Source organism: Callospermophilus lateralis, chromosome 1 (assembly GCF_048772815.1).
Source record: "Callospermophilus lateralis isolate mCalLat2 chromosome 1, mCalLat2.hap1, whole genome shotgun sequence".
NCBI classification, from domain to species: domain Eukaryota; kingdom Metazoa; phylum Chordata; class Mammalia; order Rodentia; family Sciuridae; genus Callospermophilus; species Callospermophilus lateralis.
In genome coordinates, this window is record NC_135305.1 from 114,659,194 (window position 1) to 114,677,625 (window position 18,432).

At 57.1% G+C, this 18,432-nt stretch overlaps 1 protein-coding gene across 1 annotated transcript in view; it reads left to right on the forward strand.

The window, feature by feature from the left end:
- The window catches only part of Sez6l (seizure related 6 homolog like), a 59,030-nt gene that overhangs the window by 10,149 nt on the left and 30,449 nt on the right, over positions 1-18,432 (forward strand). Inside the window, exons 4-9 of the mRNA XM_077110105.1 lie at positions 270-462; positions 2,217-2,402; positions 8,175-8,340; positions 10,837-11,003; positions 11,747-11,941; positions 12,766-12,904. Of these exons, the coding sequence (XP_076966220.1) occupies positions 270-462; positions 2,217-2,402; positions 8,175-8,340; positions 10,837-11,003; positions 11,747-11,941; positions 12,766-12,904 (1,046 nt within the window). The remainder of the gene's footprint in view (positions 1-269; positions 463-2,216; positions 2,403-8,174; positions 8,341-10,836; positions 11,004-11,746; positions 11,942-12,765; positions 12,905-18,432) is intronic.

Sequence of the window (18,432 nt, forward strand, 5' to 3'; positions counted from 1 at the left end):
TCAGACCACAGGACCCTTGCACGGCCTCTTCCCTCCAGCTTGGTTTTACCCTGTCCCCTTGGTCTTTGGGGAACTGAGAGGACAGACAGCTCCAGGCTCCTGTGGGCTGGGGCTTGGGGCCTGGGGGTCCCATTGACCAAGGGCTGGTGGAAGTACCTCATTGGCAGTGTCTGGGCCAGCTGGGGTGCCACACTGATGTCCTTGCAGCCTGGGAGGGCCCTGTCAAACAAGGATCAGCGTTTCTGTCTGTCTGTCCCTACCGTCCCCAGGTGAAGAGCGTGAACCTGTCTGAGGGGGAGCTGCTGTCCATCCGCGGCGTGGACGGCTCCACCCTGACCGTCCTGGCCAACCAGACGCTCCTGGTGGAGGGGCAGGTGATCCGAAGCCCCACCAACACCATCTCCGTCTACTTCCGGACCTTCCAGGACGGCGGGCTCGGGACCTTCCAGCTGCACTACCAGGGTACGCCAGGCCAGGCCACCAGACGGAGCGCCCGCCTCCGTGTCCCTCTGGCCCCACTGAGTCACAAGCTTCACCTGTGCCAGGGAGCCTTCGGGAGGTTGAGTTAGGTGACAGTCCTTCTCGGGATAGTGTCTCCAGCAGCAGCGGGAGCCTGCGGTCCCCCAAGGAGCCGGTCCCGTTGAGTCACGGTTGTCAAAATATTGCCATAATCCGCGAGCTTCTGTATCCCTACATTAGATAACATCCCCTAACGTTTCTGGTAATGACTGCGACTTCAGGGAAACGTGTCAAGATATACCTTATGCTATAAAATGATCCGCGGCTGCTCTTAGGAGACTCGCAGGCTCCGCTAATACGCTAACCCTGTGCTGCCTGCAGCCGTGAGGGACAGGTGTCCCCGAGACCAGCTAGGGGCTGATGAAAATAAGCTGCCACTCCCCCTGCTCAAGTCCATGGCCCTGGGTCCCCTCTGAGGCTCCCTTGGACTCCCAAAGAAGAGCCTGTGGCCCCAGCAGCCCTCTGTCTCCAGGTCTCCCCCACTTGCTTCCTGCCTGATTCTCTCCCTCTCGCCTCGTCCTCTCTCCTCCATCCCTTCCTTTCTGGCTCCCTTTATGTCTCCCTCTTTTCCTTCCTCTCCCTCTCTCCTTCCTCCCTTCTCCTCTCCCCCCATTTTCTCACCTCCTGGCTGCTCCATGATGTCAAATGTCCCTTCCCTTAACTAAGAGCCCCTCCTTGGATATTTGCCAGTCACCAACATACCCACCTGGACAGTGAAGCCCTTGGCCACACGTCTGGATTTGGGGAACCATGTCCATGTACATCTGATGGACCAGACCACTGGAAGAACAAATCATTTCTGACTTTTCCCTAGAGGGCTCTGGACCAGCGGGAGGGCCGTAGACAGAGGGGTTCACCTCCTCACACCTGTTGATATTGAGACCACCCTGTACTGTTGTCATGGACCCAAAACAAGAGAGAACTTGAACTTCCTCCCCCAGACACACTGGGAGCGAAGACACAGGTGCTCTATGCCCAACCGCCATCTAGGAGTGGGGTCAGCATGACCTTGACATCAGGCACTGCACATGGCTCAGGCCCCACCAGCACCCCACCACCTGAAAGCCTACTGCGCGCCAGCCCTGTGCTCAGCCGCCCTCCCCCAGCATGATCTTGTTTAATCTGAGTCTCAGGGCCACAGGGTTCCAAGTGAGAGAGTAAGGACGGGGACCACACGTGTGTCCCCCCAGGGCCCACCCATGTTCCACCTCCCCAGCCCTATTCTGTGTTTTATTTAGAGACAGGGTCTCCCTGAGTTGCTTAGGGCCTCGCGGTTGCTGAGGCTGGCCTTGAACTCTCAATCCTCCTGCCTCAGCCTCCCAAGACGCTGGAGGACAGGCTTCTCATACGGGGCATGTCCTGCAGAGGCTGCATTTCTCACATCTAAACCAGCAAGGGAGGTGCACAGGCGGCACCTGCCCTCCTGTGTGAGAGAGAGAGACTCAGTGAGGCAGGGAGTTGTTTTTAACCCCAAAGCTGCTGTCACTAGCTAGGCGGAGCGCGGAGTTTTGAGCCCCGAGACAGTGCCACTGGGGGAACTTCGGTACCCCGCAATCAGTGAGACTCACAACCCCTCCTGCGTCCCAGGGCCTTGTCATTTCTCCTCAGCACAGATGGGCCCCTGGGATGTGGGTTGCGTCCTGGTCACCCCCTTGGCGGGATGGGGTGACGGCCTCTGTCCTTGCCCTTCTCCCCAGCCTTCATGCTCAGCTGCAACTTCCCCCGCCGGCCCGACTCCGGGGACGTCACCGTGATGGACCTGCACTCGGGCGGGGTGGCCCACTTCCACTGCCACCTGGGCTATGAGCTGCAGGGCGCCAAGACGCTGACCTGCATCAACGCCTCCAAGCCCCACTGGAGCAGCCCGGAGCCCGTCTGCTCAGGTAGGCCCCGCCCAGTCGGGTAGGCCCCGCCCAGCTCTGGTAGGCCCCGCCCAGCTCGGTAGGCCCCGCCCAGCTCGGTAGGCCCCGCCCAGCTCTGGTAGGCCCGCCCACTCGGGTAGGCCCCGCCCCAGCCACGCCCGCCCAGCCACGCCCCCCGGGCCCTGCCCAGCCCCGCCCCACCCTGCCCCACCAGGTCCACCCAGCCCGGCCCATCCAGGCCCTGCCCTCCAACCCAGAACCTCAGAAGCAGCTCAGGGCCAGCCGCCACCCAGAGGAGACTGCCCTGAGGGCTTACCTCTTAACTGGGGTAAAACACGTACTACACAAAATTTACCGCCAGAAACATTTAGTATATTCACAATATTGTGTCACCATCACCACAGTCTAGTTCCAGGACATCTTTATCCAAACGGAAACCCTCTACTCCTGAGAAGTTCCTCCCCATCCTCCTCCCGCAATCCCTAGCAACCACCAGGCTCCTTTCTGTTCCCCGGGGATCGGCTCATGGTGGAAATTCATGTCCACGGGATCATATCTCATGCGATTTCTGTGACCGGCTTCTCTCAGTGGCCATGACATAGGCAAGGTTCTTTCAGATTTCAGATTGTATGAGAGCTCTGTTCCTTTTCATGGCTGTATAATATGCATTGCATGATTCTACCAGCTTTTGCATTTCTGACCATGGACATTGGAGTGGCCTCCACTTTTTGCTGCTGTAAATGAGGCTGCAGTGAGCATTTGTATGCAAGTCTTCACGTGGACATGGTTCTCATGTCTCTTAGGTATCCAAAAAATGGAATTTTCCCATGCAGTGGTTTTATATTTCCAAGAGCCATGTTCGAGGACACCCATTTCTCCTCTTGTTATACCCCCATGCTGTTGTCATAGCGGTCATAGCCGGTGTGAAGGTGCTGTTTGGTCTTGTTTTGCGGTGCTGGGAATTGAACCCAGAGCCTCCCGCGTGCTAGGCATGTGCGTACCACTGAGCCCATCCCAGCCTTCGTGGTGGTTCCCACAGTTCCCTGGTAACTAATGACGTCCGGCATCTTCTTGCACACTTGTCGGTCATGTATATTTTCTTTAAAGAAACCTCCGCTCCAGTCCTTTGCCCAGGGTTTAATGACTATTTGATTTTTTTTTCTTGTTGAATACTAAGAGTTCTTTATATATTCTGGATACTAAGCCCTTAGAATACATAGGATTTACAAATATTTCCTCCTCTTCTGTGGGTTTGTCTTTTCACTTCTTGATAGTGCCATTTGATGGAGGGAAAAATACATTTTTAATTTTGATGATGTCTCATTTATCTATTGTTCTTTGTTGCTTGTGTTTGGGGCATGACTGCCGCCATTTTTTTCTTTTTAGTTGAGCTCATATGCACTGAGCATCCTGCCAGAGGCTGTAGTTAATCCCACCTCCTGGGAAACACTGCCCCCATTTCATGACAAGTCTCACGGAGGTGAGGTGACTTGCCTAAAGTCACCAGGCAGCTGGGGAAGGTAGCCTGCCCACAGCCTGGCACCCTCCAGCCAAGGGGAGTGGACCCTGTGGGTCCTGCCCTCTGCAGACAGCAGCTAAGACTTCAAGACTCAGAGGAATCCCACGCGCATGAGGCTCTTTGTCGCCCAGAGCCGTTCCTATCCGCTGGTCACTCCACAGACTTCCGGCAGCACCTCTGTGTGCAGGGTGCCGCCCCAGTGCCTGGCCGACTGCAGAGGGCCTGTCCCCAGCCCTGGCTCTGGGGGTCTCCAACCGAGTGCACAATGCAGTGTGCGAATGGGCCAGCAGGGACCAAAGGTAACGTTACTTAGAGACTGTGACAAGTGCCAGGAAATGAACTCCCCGGATGGACCCATGCAGATGAGTGGGGACCAGAGAGACATCAGAAATCAGGACCAGAGGGGTGGCCACAGGAAGGGTGTGCGGGGAGGAGGCGGGAAGGTGGGAGTGAGGGGTGAGGATGGGGACGGAGTCCCAGGGAGGAGCCCCAGGGAACGCCTCCAAACCAGCATCTGGAGCGTTGGGAGAGAACTGGGCTAAAGCCCGGGGACGGTCACTCCAGGCAGGTGAAGCAGCAAGTGCAGAGGCCTTGGGGGGGGGGGGGCGGGGGGAGGAAGCCATTGAGTCTGACAAAGTAAACCGGGACCAGTCGGCTAAGCTGCGGAGAGGCAGGGCCAGGGGCAGCACCCACGTGGCTCAAGGTCCTCGGGTGCGACATGGGTGCACAAGCGGCGGACACCGGCGTGGATTCAGGCCCAGGAAGAAGCGCCCGGGCCGCTGTGTGGCACACAGATGGCCGGAGATGCTCCGAGGGCCTCCGTGGCCACCAGGTGGCGCTCCGCCCCTCAGTGAGGGAGGCCTGGAGCGGAGGTACCAGGCTGCAAGTGTGGGCTGAGGCCGGAGCGCGCCCTTTACACATTCTGTCCTCGCAGCGAGGCCCTTAATGCACCGTCTGAGCCCCGTGCAAAACCAGCCGAGTCAGAATCTGCATTTCACACGCCCCTCGGGTGGCTCGCGGGAAGCACCGGCTGTGTCACACTGACCCTGCACCCGCGGGCACAGCCTTGACCGCCTTCAGACTGGGCTCTGTCCGTGGTCCTGAAGGACATGTGGACCTTTCTGGCAACTCATTTGGTGCCTATCACAGCAAAGTCCAGAGCAGAGAGCAAAACCCCTTGTAGAACCTCAAGAGTCCTGGGGGGGGGGGGCAACACAGATGACCCCTATTGGCTGAGCACCTACTACGTGCCAGGCCATGAGCCAAGTACGAGGTGAACGCCAGGCACCAAACGGCAGGATTCTAGCGCTCGCGGTCAAGTGGAATCCAAAACAGCAAATGAGAGTGGTGATGGTTATGAGATTTCATTGCTGCGGTGTTGTCCCGAGGCCTGTTTCTCTTTTTTAAACAAAGGAGGGAAAATCCGAAGCACAGGGCAGTTAGTGTGCCCGCGGCCCTCGTGTTAATTTTTATCTATGTGTGAAAGCGAGAGGAATCGAGCCTCAGTCTGTGCTGAGGAGGATGGATGGGGAGCTGTGTCTGGCAAATCCAAGGCCCACAGAGCCATCCGTCGGCTTCACAAGGCAAAAAGGGGAACCAAGGGGCGTCCCGGGAAAAGCAGCCCAGAGAACAGATGGTGCCACCCCCCACCGGGGACAGTGTCCTCCATCTCTGTCTCCAAACCACACTGGAGTGACGCTGGCAAGGTTTGGGGCGCCTTCTCTGAGCCAGGCACGGCACCAAGCCCTATCTATAGAGATCAACTCAGTGACTTCCCTCCATGGTCCTATGAGGAGGGTGGAGTGATCACTGTCATTATCACAGCAGGGAGACCCAGGTTCAGAGCCTCACGTGCCCTCCACAGCAGGGAAGTGGCCTCGAATCCAAGGCTGGGGGACAATCTCTCCAGGATGGGACAGGAAGGCAGACTGGGCAGAGAAAGGAGACCTCTGTGCTCTGTCCATGGTCCTGAAGGACGTGTGGACCTTTCTGTTAACTTCTTTGGTGCCTATCACAGCAAAGTCCAGAGCAGAGAGGAGACCTACCCACCCACTCAGCTCTTCTGCTGAAACAGTATCCAGAGCTGAGTGCAGTGGCGCACATCTGTAATCCCAGCCGCTCAGGAGGCTGAGGCAGGAGGATCACCATCTCAAGGCCAGCCTCAGCAATTTAGCAAGGCCCTCAGCCACTTAGTGAGACCTTATCTCAAAATAAAAAATAAAGAAGGGGTGAGGATGTGGCTCAGTAGTTAAACACTCCTGTGTTCAATCCCTGGGACATTCCCCCCACCAAGAAAAGCCTATTCAGTCACATAGTCATTCAACAAATACTCAATGAGCATTTGCTATATGTCCAGAAGAAAAAAAGAAAGATTAATTTCTCATTCAACAACATTTATAAAGTGCCCAATATACTCCATGCGCCCTGAGATCTGTAGAATATCACCATGAATTAGAAATGGGATGGAGGAGGAGCTTCAGTAACAGATTCCAGAGTCAAGCATCATGAGTTTGAGTCTCATCTACTCCTCTTTCCTAGCCCTGTGTCCTTGGGCTAGTGGCTTACCACCTCTGGACTACTTTTTCTTCTTTTACAAAAGGAATGGTTGTTGTTTATTCAATATTTATTGAGCACATACTACACACCGTGAACTCATCCGGGTGCCAGTGTACAAGAAAAGCCAAAATAATAATGATGATGGATTGAACTCAGGGGCCCTCAACCCCTGAGCCCCACCCCAGCCCTATTCTGTGTTTTATTTAGAGACAGGGTCTCACTGAGTTGCTTAGAGCTTCACCCTTGCTGAGGCTGGCTTTGAACTCGTAATCCTCCTGCCTCAGCCTCCCTAGCTGCTGGAATGACAGGTGAGGGCCACCACTCCCTGCTGAAACCCACATCTTACAGAGGCAAAAATGCAGAATGGAGAAACAGCTCCCCAGACAGCACATGACAAAACAATTTTCTAAGACCCCAACATCTCCTGGGCATAAGAGTCAGAATGGCTCCTCATCTGTGAACTGAGAGAGCTGTGTACCTCTTTCTAGGGCACAAATCACTTTTTAATGTTTCTTTATTACATTTTTATGATAAAAGTAATATATGGTTCTGCTAAAAAAAATTTCAAGAAATTCAAAAGTGTAGAAGATAGAAGCAAATCACTTTTATATTCATGGTCTCAACCGATCCTGGCCAACAGCTCATTGAAATATGCACGACAGAATATTTTCTGTCTTGCTTTTTTTTTCACTTAAAAAATAGTGAGCATTTTCTTATGTTCGTAAGTGTTCTTTGAAAACACGGCCTTTGATAACCACCCAGAGAGAGTGTATTCATTCCACCAAACCCTTGTGAGAGGAGTCTGCGTTGTGTCTTGGTTTCTCGAAGCGGTCAGGTGCGCCCTCCTTCTTAAATCCACGCACAAACCTCCAAACCTTTCGTAGGATCCGTTCCCAGAGCTGCAATTCCAAGGTCAGAGCACTTGAACCCACTCTCCCGCCTTCCCGCCTCATTGCCCGTCTGAAAGGTCCTAACGTTTTCATCGTCACTAGTCAAGGATGAGAGTGGCCTTTCTCATGACCTTTACCATCTCTGGGTTTTTATCTTGACCAATTAGGTGGATCGCAGAGTTTAGACTGCATCCTGTTATTGTTAGTGAGCCTGGATGCTGTTGTGCGTCCTGAGTTACTGAGCTGGATGTCTTATCTTGTGAACTTTTTGTGTCCTTCTCCATTAACATTGATTTTGTTTTTTGTGGTTGCTGGTGGATTTGTTGGGGTTTTTGTTGTTTTTGTTTATGTTTGTCGGAAGAGGGAGGGGTACCCTCCACCCAGAGCCCCATCCCCAGCCCTATTTTGTGTTTTATTTAGAGACAGGGTCTCCCTGAGCTGCTTAGCATCTCACTTTTGCTGAAGCTGGCCTTGAACTCGCCGTCCTCCTGCCTCAGCCTCCTGAGCCACTGGGATGGCAGGCGTGGGCCCCGCACCCGCTGGATGAACGTTGTATAATTAGAAGTTGGGGCACAGCCAGCTCCGTGGAAGAGTGCCCAGATCCTAGTCATTCCCTCTCATGACACACTCATGTTGGGGTCCGGGCGTGGAGTGGGGTCCACCCAACAGGATGAAGCCTCCTGGAAGCTTCCAAGCGTCCCCACAGGCACCCCAACTCCTCCACGGGGTCTCCCACTCTCCACCCAGGCTGAGGGGTAGGGGTGGGACTGGGAGGAGGGACACCCACGGCCTCCCTCTCTCTGCTCTCTGCCCGCCCACGTGGACCAGCCCCCTGCGGAGGAGCCGTGCACAACGCCACCATTGGCCGCGTCCTCTCCCCGAGTCACCCGGCCAGCGCCAACGGAAGCCAGTTCTGCGTGTGGACCATCGAGGCCCCTGAGGGCCAGAAGCTGCACTTGCACTTCGAAAGGCTCTCGCTGCATGACAAGGACAGGTACGTGGGAGGCCGGCACCCTGCCCCGTGCCTCCTGGCGCTGGGATTGGGGGTCCCCAAGTGGACAGAGGCTTTGGCTCACGGAGTTGGAGGAAGTGAGCGCTGGGGACAGTGGCAGAGACCTCAGGGGCCATCGGCTGCCATCTCTTCCTCTCCCACATAAAGTGAACAACATGTGGGGGGGGCATGGCAGGAGGGGGGAGGGACGAGCCCAGGTCACGCAGCAGGCGGGGGAGGGGAGGAAGGGACTCAAGGTCCCCCACCCGCCACCGTCCCTTCTCCTGCCCCCTTTCGCAGTGGAACAAGGTGGGGACCGTCTCCCCAGCCCCTGCCCCGTGCCCAGCCGTGGTCGGCTCCAGGGAGAACAGGCCAAAAGCAGAGAGAAGTGGTGCCTGGGTTCACAGGGGGGTGGGGAGGGACAACTAGGTGTGAGCACACCACAGAGCAGGGGGAAGTTCAAGGGGACAGCCAGGAGAAGCCAGGCACAGAGTCAGGTCTGAACACCCGCGTGCTCTGGCACGTGTTCTAGGACTTTGTGGAAGACTGGGACCTCCAGGGCTTAGACGTGGGTCTTAGGCGGGGCTCTGCGGGCAGCAGGCAGGATGCGGGGAAGTCGCCTACCTGGGAGGTGACGCTGTGGGGCTCACAGGGACTGGGAAAGTGAGGGGAGAAGCCTGGCTGGTGACAGCTGGGTTCTGAACACGGGGGACCTGCGGGGAGCAGCCCGGAGCACCCCCAGAGCGGTCCTGCTGGAGGGACCAGCCCCTGGGCCTGAGGGACCAGCCCTGCCTGCCATCCTCTGAGCAGGGCTGGCAAAGTCTCATAGGCGCTGGGTGGGTGGGAAGCCAGCAGAACTTTCAGGGGCAATAGGAGCTCAGGGGATTTTCCAATTTTATGAGAAAAATAGCTAAAATACCACAATATTTACTAGTTGCAAGAACTCAGAGGTCAGTAAAGCTCAACTTAAGAAATGGGACTTTCAGCCTGGTGCGGCGGCACCAGCCTGTCATCCCAGCAGCTCAGGAGGCTGAGGCAGGAGGATGGCGAGTTCAAAGGCAGCCTCAGTAAAAGTGAGGCCCTAAGCAACTCTAGTCTGAGTGTTTTGAAAATACATTATGCCAAAGCAGAGACCCTGTTTCTAAATAAAATACAAAGTAGGGCTGGGGATGGGCTCAGGGGTCGTGGGTCCCTGAGTTCAATCCCTGGTACCAAAAAAAGAAAACAAAAATTGGGAATTTGAGCTAAACCTTGAAAAGAGATTTGATTGAGGAAATTCAGAATAACAGAGAAAAGAGTGTTTCAAGCATGAACAACTCAGGGGTGGGCAGGGGGAACCAAGGAAGGAATTAGCAGTGTGTTGGGAGGGGATGTGGCTGAGACTCTCACAGGAGGAGCCCATAGGCTGGGCAGATAAGTCACGGTCATCTACCAACAGCCTCAGAGAGTCCAGCTACTTCTGTAGGGCACTGGGGGCCCCGGGAGGAAAGACATGAGGAACATTTTAGATGACCTTCCCCTAATGATGTCTTCGTAAACTCCAACCCCGCCCTACGTAGCCCACAAACACACTTGGGAGACACTGCGTGCCCGCCTCTCCTGTCTTGGAAGGTCCTGATACACATCAGCCAACAAAGGCTCTGATAAGTTCTGCAGGAAGAAAAAAAGCTTTGTTTTGGCTTAACCCAGCGTTCCCCGGACCACCCAACCACAGACTCCATAAGGCTTTGAGACAAACGCCCTCCCATTGCAGACCCTAGACAGGGGCTGTGTTCAGAAGATGAATGGATTCTGAGATCCCAGGGTTTCCCTCCATTGCAGCCCATTTTGCCTAAGATCCCTTGAAAGAGGACTCCTGGCCCACAGCGCCCCGAGATGACAGGGTCAACAGGATCGGAGGACTGTACAAACGCCCTCCCAGGTCCTGGGTGGCCCCTGGCCTGGACCATGGCCCCTCTCCCCAGCGCCACCATCCTGAACACGTGGCAAAGGAACAAACGACAGCCCCCACCGGTGTGCGTCTTGGTGACATTAGAAATCCATCCGGGCAGCATCAAATAAAGCGTTTTTATGAGTCATAGTAAAAAAAAAAACCACTCAAAGGACTAAAAATGCGTGTTTACGACTCCATAAAAGAAATTTACCTAATTTGCAAGCCGCTTTCCTGCCCTGCGTTGGCATAATGTGTTTTCAAAGCTCTCAGACTAGCGGGCGTCAGGTGCCAAGTGGTTCTAAATGACCATAAAAACGAATCCCGACTTTTTGTCCGAACCCGCTCTGTTGGGGGCACTCTCTGTTGGCCTATCCTCACAGCCCACCTGTAAGGGGGTCTGGGAGGGACTCTGGGACCCCTCCCTCCACAGCTGCTGACTGGCGCTGGGGACCCCTGAGCCCCCACCTGAGGAAGTGAGGCCCAGGCGGAGCTCCGCGGGGACCGAGTGCCCAGGGAGCATGGCTTGGTCCTTCAGGGCGGGCTCCCCCGTCCCTTCTCGCCCCCAGGATGACCGTCTACAGCGGGCCAACCAACGCCTCGGCCCTCCTCTTCGACTCCCTGCGCAGCGAGAGCGTCCCCTTCGAGGGCTTGCTGAGCCTCGCCAACAGCATCCGCATCGAGTTCACGTCCCACCGGGGACCCGCGGCCACCGCCTTCAACATCCGCTTTGAGGGTGAGCCTCCCCGGGGGCCTCCCCTTCCCCCGGGTGGCGGCCTGGGACCAGGGCAGGGCGCTGGGGCGGAGGATCTGGGAGGGAGAAGTCCGGACCCGGAGGCCAGCCTCCCCTGGGGTTCCCGGAGGCCGGCCCCTTGCGCAGGTGCGTTCCCGGGCGGTCCCGCCCCCTGAGTGCACGGGTCTCACCTCCGCTGCAGATGAGAGGTCTCCACTCGCCCCAGGAACTCGGGGGACTCTTCCCGAGGCCAGCACCTAGGAAGACTGCAGCTGAGAATTTTGTCCTTAAACATGGCTCTGTCCCACCCAGTGGGACCTCTTAGAATCCAGCCACCCGCTCCTCCGGGAAGAGCTAGCCAGGGCGCCCGGCCCCGGGGCGCAGGATGCTCTGGGCCGTCCCGTGCCCTGCGGCCCCTGCCCACCCGGTGTCCCCCAGCCCTGGTCTTGGTCGTGGGGCCCTCTTTATGGTCTCTGATGGCAGAAATCAGGATGCAGATGTGACGGGCCCTGGGAAGGAGACTCTGGGGCCCAGGGAGGGGCTCGTGGGACCCGGAGGGCAGCGTTCTCGCTTGGGTTTCACGTGGGAAGCGAAGGCAGCCGGGGAGCCCGAGTTCACTGCGGGGCTCCGAGCAGGCGGCTGGAAGGGCGCCCACGTGCGCTCGGGCCCTCATCAGCAGCAGGGGACCATCCCCGAGTGTGGGGTGGCCCCAGCTCACCCGAGCGGCCCCCTTGTGCCCCACCCAGCCTTCGAGAAGGGCCACTGCTACGAGCCCTACCTGCAGAACGGGAACTTCACCACGTCCGACCCCACCTACAACATCGGCACCGTGGTGGAGTTCAGCTGCGACCCTGGCCACTCCCTGGAGCAGGGGCCCGCCATCATCGAGTGCATCAACGTGCGAGACCCCTACTGGAATGACACGGAGCCCCTGTGCCGAGGTGAGGGGGGCCCGGAGACCCAGGCCCCGGCTCAGAGGCATGGCCTTGATTCCGTACCAATTTCAGGATCGAAATCCTTTCCGGAGCCCACTGGTCTTTGCTGCTAGTCCTTGGAAAATTACAAGATGAATACATTCAGGGAGAGTGCCCCTCCCTCCAGGCACAGGACCCACAGCTCATGGTGTGCTGGGCACATTGCTGCATGGATCTGAGCTCCAAGAACTCTCTCTGCTTGTGCAGTGCACAGCCCACCAACAGTACAGGGCAACCCAGAATCTCAATAATAACGATAATGATAGTTGGTGTGCAGCAGTCATGTCACAGGTGCTCTGCCAAGGGCTGCATGTGCACTATGATCCCATAAGACCGGAGCCCCAGGAGAGTACTTAACCCCTGAGCCCCATTCCCAGCCCTATTTTGTGTTTCATTTAGAGACAGGGTCTCACTGACTTGCTTAGGGCCTCACTTTTGCTGAGGCTGGCTTTGAACTCACCATCCTCCTTCCTCAGCCTCCCGAGCTGCTGGGATGACAGACTGCTCCATCTTGCTCCTCCCGGTGCTTAGGGGGAGGAGCTATGATGCACCAGGGCCTTCTAGCTCTGTCCTTGGTGCTGAAGGGGCCCCTGCACTGCTGGCCTGATGCGCACCAGCCTCCAGCAAAGAGGAGGCGGAGGCAGCTGTCACTGCGTCACTCCACCCACGTCGGGGGACAGCTGGAGCCGGGCTGTGAGGGACAAACCCCCCGCTGGGTGACCCGCTAGCCCCCACTCTACAGCGCCCCACCGCGCTGGCTCCTCACACAGTCCGTCCGTCTGTCTTTGCAGCCATGTGTGGTGGGGAGCTCTCAGCCATGGCTGGGGTGGTGCTGTCTCCAAACTGGCCAGAGCCCTACGCGGAGGGCGAAGACTGTGTCTGGAAGATCCACGTGGGGGAAGAGAAGCGCGTCTTCCTGGACATCCAGTTGTGAGTGTCACGGTGACGGGGACCCATCCAGCCAAATGGGGGAGCTGGGGAGCGAGCGCTTTCAACCCTTACTAACGAAGTATCTGTCATGCGCCGGGGACTGTGCGAAGGACAGGCGTCCCCACGGGGAGACTCCCCTGACAGGAACAGCAGTGTGCGCATGCGGAGTCCCTGTCCCCAGGAAGGTCAGGCTACCAAGGAAACAGATACTTTAAGTGAACCAGGCACAAAAAATTGCACACTGTGACCCTCATAAGCGACATAAGGAAAGGTTCTATGAGGGTCTATGTTGGGAGTTGATATAAAGATGAAGGTCAGAAAAAGCTTCCCCAGGGATCCGACAGGAAAACTCAGAACTGAAGGATGAATAGGAAGGAAACAGACTGTGCAAAGGCCCTGTGGCAGGATCAGGCCTATTATGTTCAAAGGACTAAATGGTCTGTGTGGGCAGAGAGAGGAGGACACTATACCACATGTTCAGTGTCCTTCCGTGCTTTAATTTCCTGTCTGTCTCCTTCCAGATCCTCTCTGTCAGGGGTCTGGTCTGACTTCTCTCTGTTTCTAGAGTCTAATGCAGGACTGGCTATGTAATAGGTGCTCAGGAAACGATTGCTGAGTAGAAGAGTGTTTACTGAATGGGCTTCTTGACCTCGAGTCCACTTCCTAGACTCCATGGGGTGACCACTAGATGCTCCATCCAGAATGTTGTCCCCACCCCTGCGGGGAGCCAGGAAACCCCCACCCTGTGAAGACACAGTTGGCAATGGCTCTAGAGATAGCTCTCGGTCTCACAAAGAAACCTGCCTGGAGATGCCCAGCCCGTTGCTGGACCAGGCTCCTGAGTCCAGGGAGCCCCGAGCTGGCAAGGAGCAGAGCTGAGAGCCAAGCTCTGGTGGATTCTCGGCCCTGCGCTTCCCACTGCCCTGTGGGGGGACAGGCCCAGACGGCCGTGTCCACAGGAAGCCCAAGAGGAAGACCTCCCGACAGGCCAGGTGGGGGACGGCGGGGGCCGGGGGGGCACTGTCTCGCAGAGCAGGGGCAGGAGGAGGGGACACTGGTGGGCAGATCACCGTCGACTGTCTGGAAGCCGCTCTTGGAGGCTGTAGACGGGTCCCCGGGGCCGTCTCTGGACCTCCGACTCCAGCCGAGGCAAAGACCCGCGAAGTTGACCCCCATGGACCTGGGGCCGGGGCAACCCGGGGGCGAATCCCCGTCCTTCACTTCCCACCGCAAGACCCTGGGCCCTCCCTGCGCCTCTGTGCTTCCCGCCGTCGTGGGGACCTTGGGACCTCGGGCTGTGGCTATCAGAGCCCACGGCTCCAGGCCAGCCCCACCTCGTCCCCGGGCTCGAGGGTCTGGAACGGGACGCCCACCCACCCAGCTGAGGCACGTTCTGTGTCTGCTCGGAACCACCACAACAGCAGGTGCCAAGACGGTCCCCGCGGTTGTCCCTTCAGCAGGAAGGCTTCCGTTGAGCAGAGTGGGCTGGACTGTCTCTCTGGGCGCGAGGGGACTGGATGCTGGCGGCTGTGTGACAGGTCGACCTGGCAGGTGGTGAGGGAAAGGAAATGTCCCCCAGATGCCAGGGACATCTGCAAAGGCCAGAAGTGAGAAAGGGTGTGGCCACGTAGTGACTCTGGAAGTTGGTGGCGGTTACAGAGAGAAAGCATCCAAGGAAAGCCCCGGGGTCTTCTTAGCCGAAGATCCAGATAGAAAACAGCAATCTAAAGCTGCTTTCTCTCAAGAGCCTGCTGTGGCTCCCTATTGCCCTCATGGTGACTATGAATTTATGGTTCTGGTTTATGAACTTCTCCCTGTCCTGGGAAGTTCCTGGGTGAGCCACCCAGGTCTTCAGACAGAAGAGCTCTACTCAGTTCCCGGGTTCTTAGGTTTCCTTGAAGAGGATCCCACCCCGCCCCAGGAACTCTCGGAAGCCTGTCCTTTCTGCTTGGTTCGGCCACACTGTCCCTCAGGAGGCCTCCCAGATGCGTGGTTTTCCCTAATTCAGACTGGCTCACGTGTTGGAGGCCTGAATGGGGAAACAGGAAAATGGGAATCCCACCTTCAGCCCGGCTGGGCATCAAACGTTCAGTTAACCTTCGGCTCGACCCCGGGTGGGTTTATGTCCACTGCGCACGTGCACCACGGGGGCCTTGAGCATTGCAGCCGGGGTCCTCTCCAAAGCCAGCCACGGGCAGAGCCGCACCAACCCCTTGCAGACCTTCTCTCTGGATTATCCGGGCAACCCTGGACGTGAGCATTGGCTGGGAGAAAGCACCCCGAGCCCCTCCCTCGACGTCCTGATCCCGTGTCCTCCTCAACTCGGGACCTGACCTGCGCCCTCAGGGCTCCAGATTCACCCATGGCACCCTGGCCAAGGCCTGGAGGCTCCCAGTCATGATATTGGGAGATGCCCCCGGCTTCCAGGGGGTGGAGACCAGGGATGCTGCTCAGCATCCTGCACTGCACGGGACAGTCCCCACCGCAAAGAATGAGCTGACCCAAAATGTCCACAAGTGCTGAAGTTGAGAAATCCTTGGATGTGCTGAGTCTTGCAGGACAGAGGCAAGAGGAGCAAAGACAAAGGAGAACAGTGCTCCACCCTAAAATAGCATATGCTATTCTTATATGTCATGATGTTGAACTTTGTTAAGCAATCAGTACATCCCAGGTGCTGAGTCCTCAGTACACCTCAGGTGCTGAATGCTTGGTACATCCCAGGTGCTGAGCCCTTAGTACATCCCGGGTGCTGAGCCCTTAGTACATCCCAGGTGCTGAGTGCTCAGTACATCCCAAATATCTTCACAGCTGGCACAGGCAGAAGATTCTGTTATCATCTCCATTTCACAGATGAGTAAACTGCAGCTCGGAGAGACTGAAGAGGTGACTGTGATCACATAGCTAGGAACTGGTAGGGCTTGGATTTGAACCCCCACTTTGGCCATGTCCCCAGGGCCTTAAATGGAGCTGAAGGGAGCCCAGCGTGTCTGGAACTCAGCGAGGCGTACGAAGTAGGGCCTCCAGGAGGCCGCTGGGATCAAGCAGGGGTTTGAAGGCTGCGCTAAGGAGTCCGACTTCCCCTAATTGGGCGGCAGGGAAGAGTTTCAAGCATTAAAGGGATCAACCCCATGCAGAAGGGACCCGGGTCCTCAGGTAGCCAGCCCAGGCTCTCTCTGGCCCGTCGGGCCCCCTCTTGGTGGGGGGGCATCTGGACACGCACCTCCTCCCTCCTCACAGGGAGCAAAACAGCAGCTCCCCCGCCAGCTCCGCGGGCCGGGCGCCGGGCCGACCTCTTCGCTTGGCTCCTGCTGACGTCTTGGTGAACCAGCTGGATCTGAGAGAAAAGATGTGCTGTCCTCGGGCCTCCACACCCCTGAGATCTGCAGTCTTCATTTATCACATGGACGAGGGGTGGGGGAGAGAGAGCTGCAGACAGAGCCGGGGAGGGTCCCCGTCAGAGGATGCACGCCACAGGGGACAGGGGACGGGGCCCAGGTGGCCCCCCTGGTCGTGGACAGTGGCCATCAGTGCCTGTACTTCAGTCATGATCCGTCACTATTTATCAAGGACCTACCATGCGCGAGGCCCCGAGATGCACGCTTTACGTCCGTGAGCTGTGGTGAACGGGAACGCCAACCCGTAGAGGTGGCAATTCCGTGGATCAGAGCTGATGTGAGTGCAGCTAACTGCAGAGGCTGATTTCCCAAGTCAGACGTGGAGTCTGAGCAGCATGTCCTACCGCCTCCGGCAAGTTCTCGGCGTGTCGTCTCTGGAGACTGAATGTGGAGGACCCTGGAGAACGGCAGATATTATCTTTATCACTTTATGGGTTGGGCAATGATAGCACAGAGAGGTGAAGTGACTCCTGTGGGTCACACAGCTAGGAAAGGCAGTGCACACCATGGCCTTTGCATTCAGACCAGACAGGCTGTCGGGGGCCTAGCACCCTGTTCCAGGGGTGATGCAGGTAGGTTCTTGGCCTGCAAGGAATTCAGAGTTCAGGAAAGAGGTAAAGCCAGACACAGACCACAGCGTGGGGCAGGTGCCCTGAGTGGCAGCGTTTATTAGAATCACCTGCCTCCGATTAGTGTTGGAGGTGGGAAGGGGGTTCATGGTCTTGGATAAGCCAGAGCCCCCCAGGATAGACCCTCCTCACACCTCCCTACCCCATCATGGACCTCCCAGCTCCATCAGGAAGATGTCTGTTGCCCAAAGGGGACCTGAACCTTGCCAATACTGAAGGATTTCATAATTCATTCTCTCTCTTCTCTCTCTCTCTCTCTCTCTCTCTCTCTCTCTCTCTCTCAAACAAAGGAAGGAGAATAAGGAACTAAGGAATTATTGGTAAAAACATCATAGAATGGAAAATCTGGGAAGTGCCCAGAGAGGGGAGGTAACTCCCCAAGCATCACACAGCAAGTTAGAGTTAGGACCAGAAAGACAACCTGATGTGGCTGCAAAAGCTCAGCATAGGGGCCCCAAGCTCGGAGAAGCCACATGGCTAGGGAGACCAAGTTACTAGAGTCAAAAGAGCTGCCTTTGAGTCTCGATCCTGCTGCCCACTGGCTTTGTGGCCTTGGGCAGGTTCTGCAGACGGAGCCGCTGTCCTCCTCCCAGTGGGATATCTTATCCAACTGACCCCATGACTGGCAGCCCACCGTGAACACCTGTTGAACAAGAGAGATGGCGGTTCTGTTTGGAGGCATAAAGCAGGCAGATAATAAGCACAGCCACTGTCTTCACCCCCCCTCTGCGGGATTTATGCTAATACTCAGCATGCGTTACGCCATTCATGGGAATGATGGCCACAAAAATCAGGGCCTCGCGTGCCCCAAGGGTGTGCCATGTGCCAGTCACTACGTGAGTTCCCTGCATTATCTCATTCAACGCTCCCACATGGTGCCAGTACCCTGGACGGTGTCTATGTCATGCCACTGTGACTTCTCCCTGGCTGACAAGTGGCCTTCTCCCTCTCCCCACGTAACAAGCGGCCCCAGAGTCAGGGCCCTAGAATAGCAAGTGTGTGCCATTGCTCATGAGCCCACAGGTCAGCAGGGGGTCCTTGGCTTCGCTCTGGGGGCAGCGACTGGTTGGCCGGGGGGTTAGTTTGGGCTGGCCTTTCCCAGGAGCCTGGAGGGGAGCTGACGTCCAGATGGTCTAAGCTGGCCCAGGAGCCGGTGGCCCCTGTGGTACACGAGTCTCCAGAGGAGCACGCGGAAGCGGTCAAGGCCTCTGCGGCCTGGACCAGGCACTGGCCCAGCACGGGGTCTGCCGCCCCTGCAGCACGTCCAAAGGCCAGGGCCAGCCAGCTGCCCGGGGAGCACCCACCTCTCACGACAGACAGGGGCCGGCCGTGGGCTGTGCCTCCGCAAGACACCATGAGCCACTGAAGAATGGGGAGTAGGGCTCAGGACTCGGACCCCTGGCTCTCATCAAGCTTGGATGGCATCGCCGCCTACAATGGCCCTACAAATCAGGCCCCATGATCCCCCGGGTGTGGATGAGGACTGAGGCTCAGAGAGCCCAAG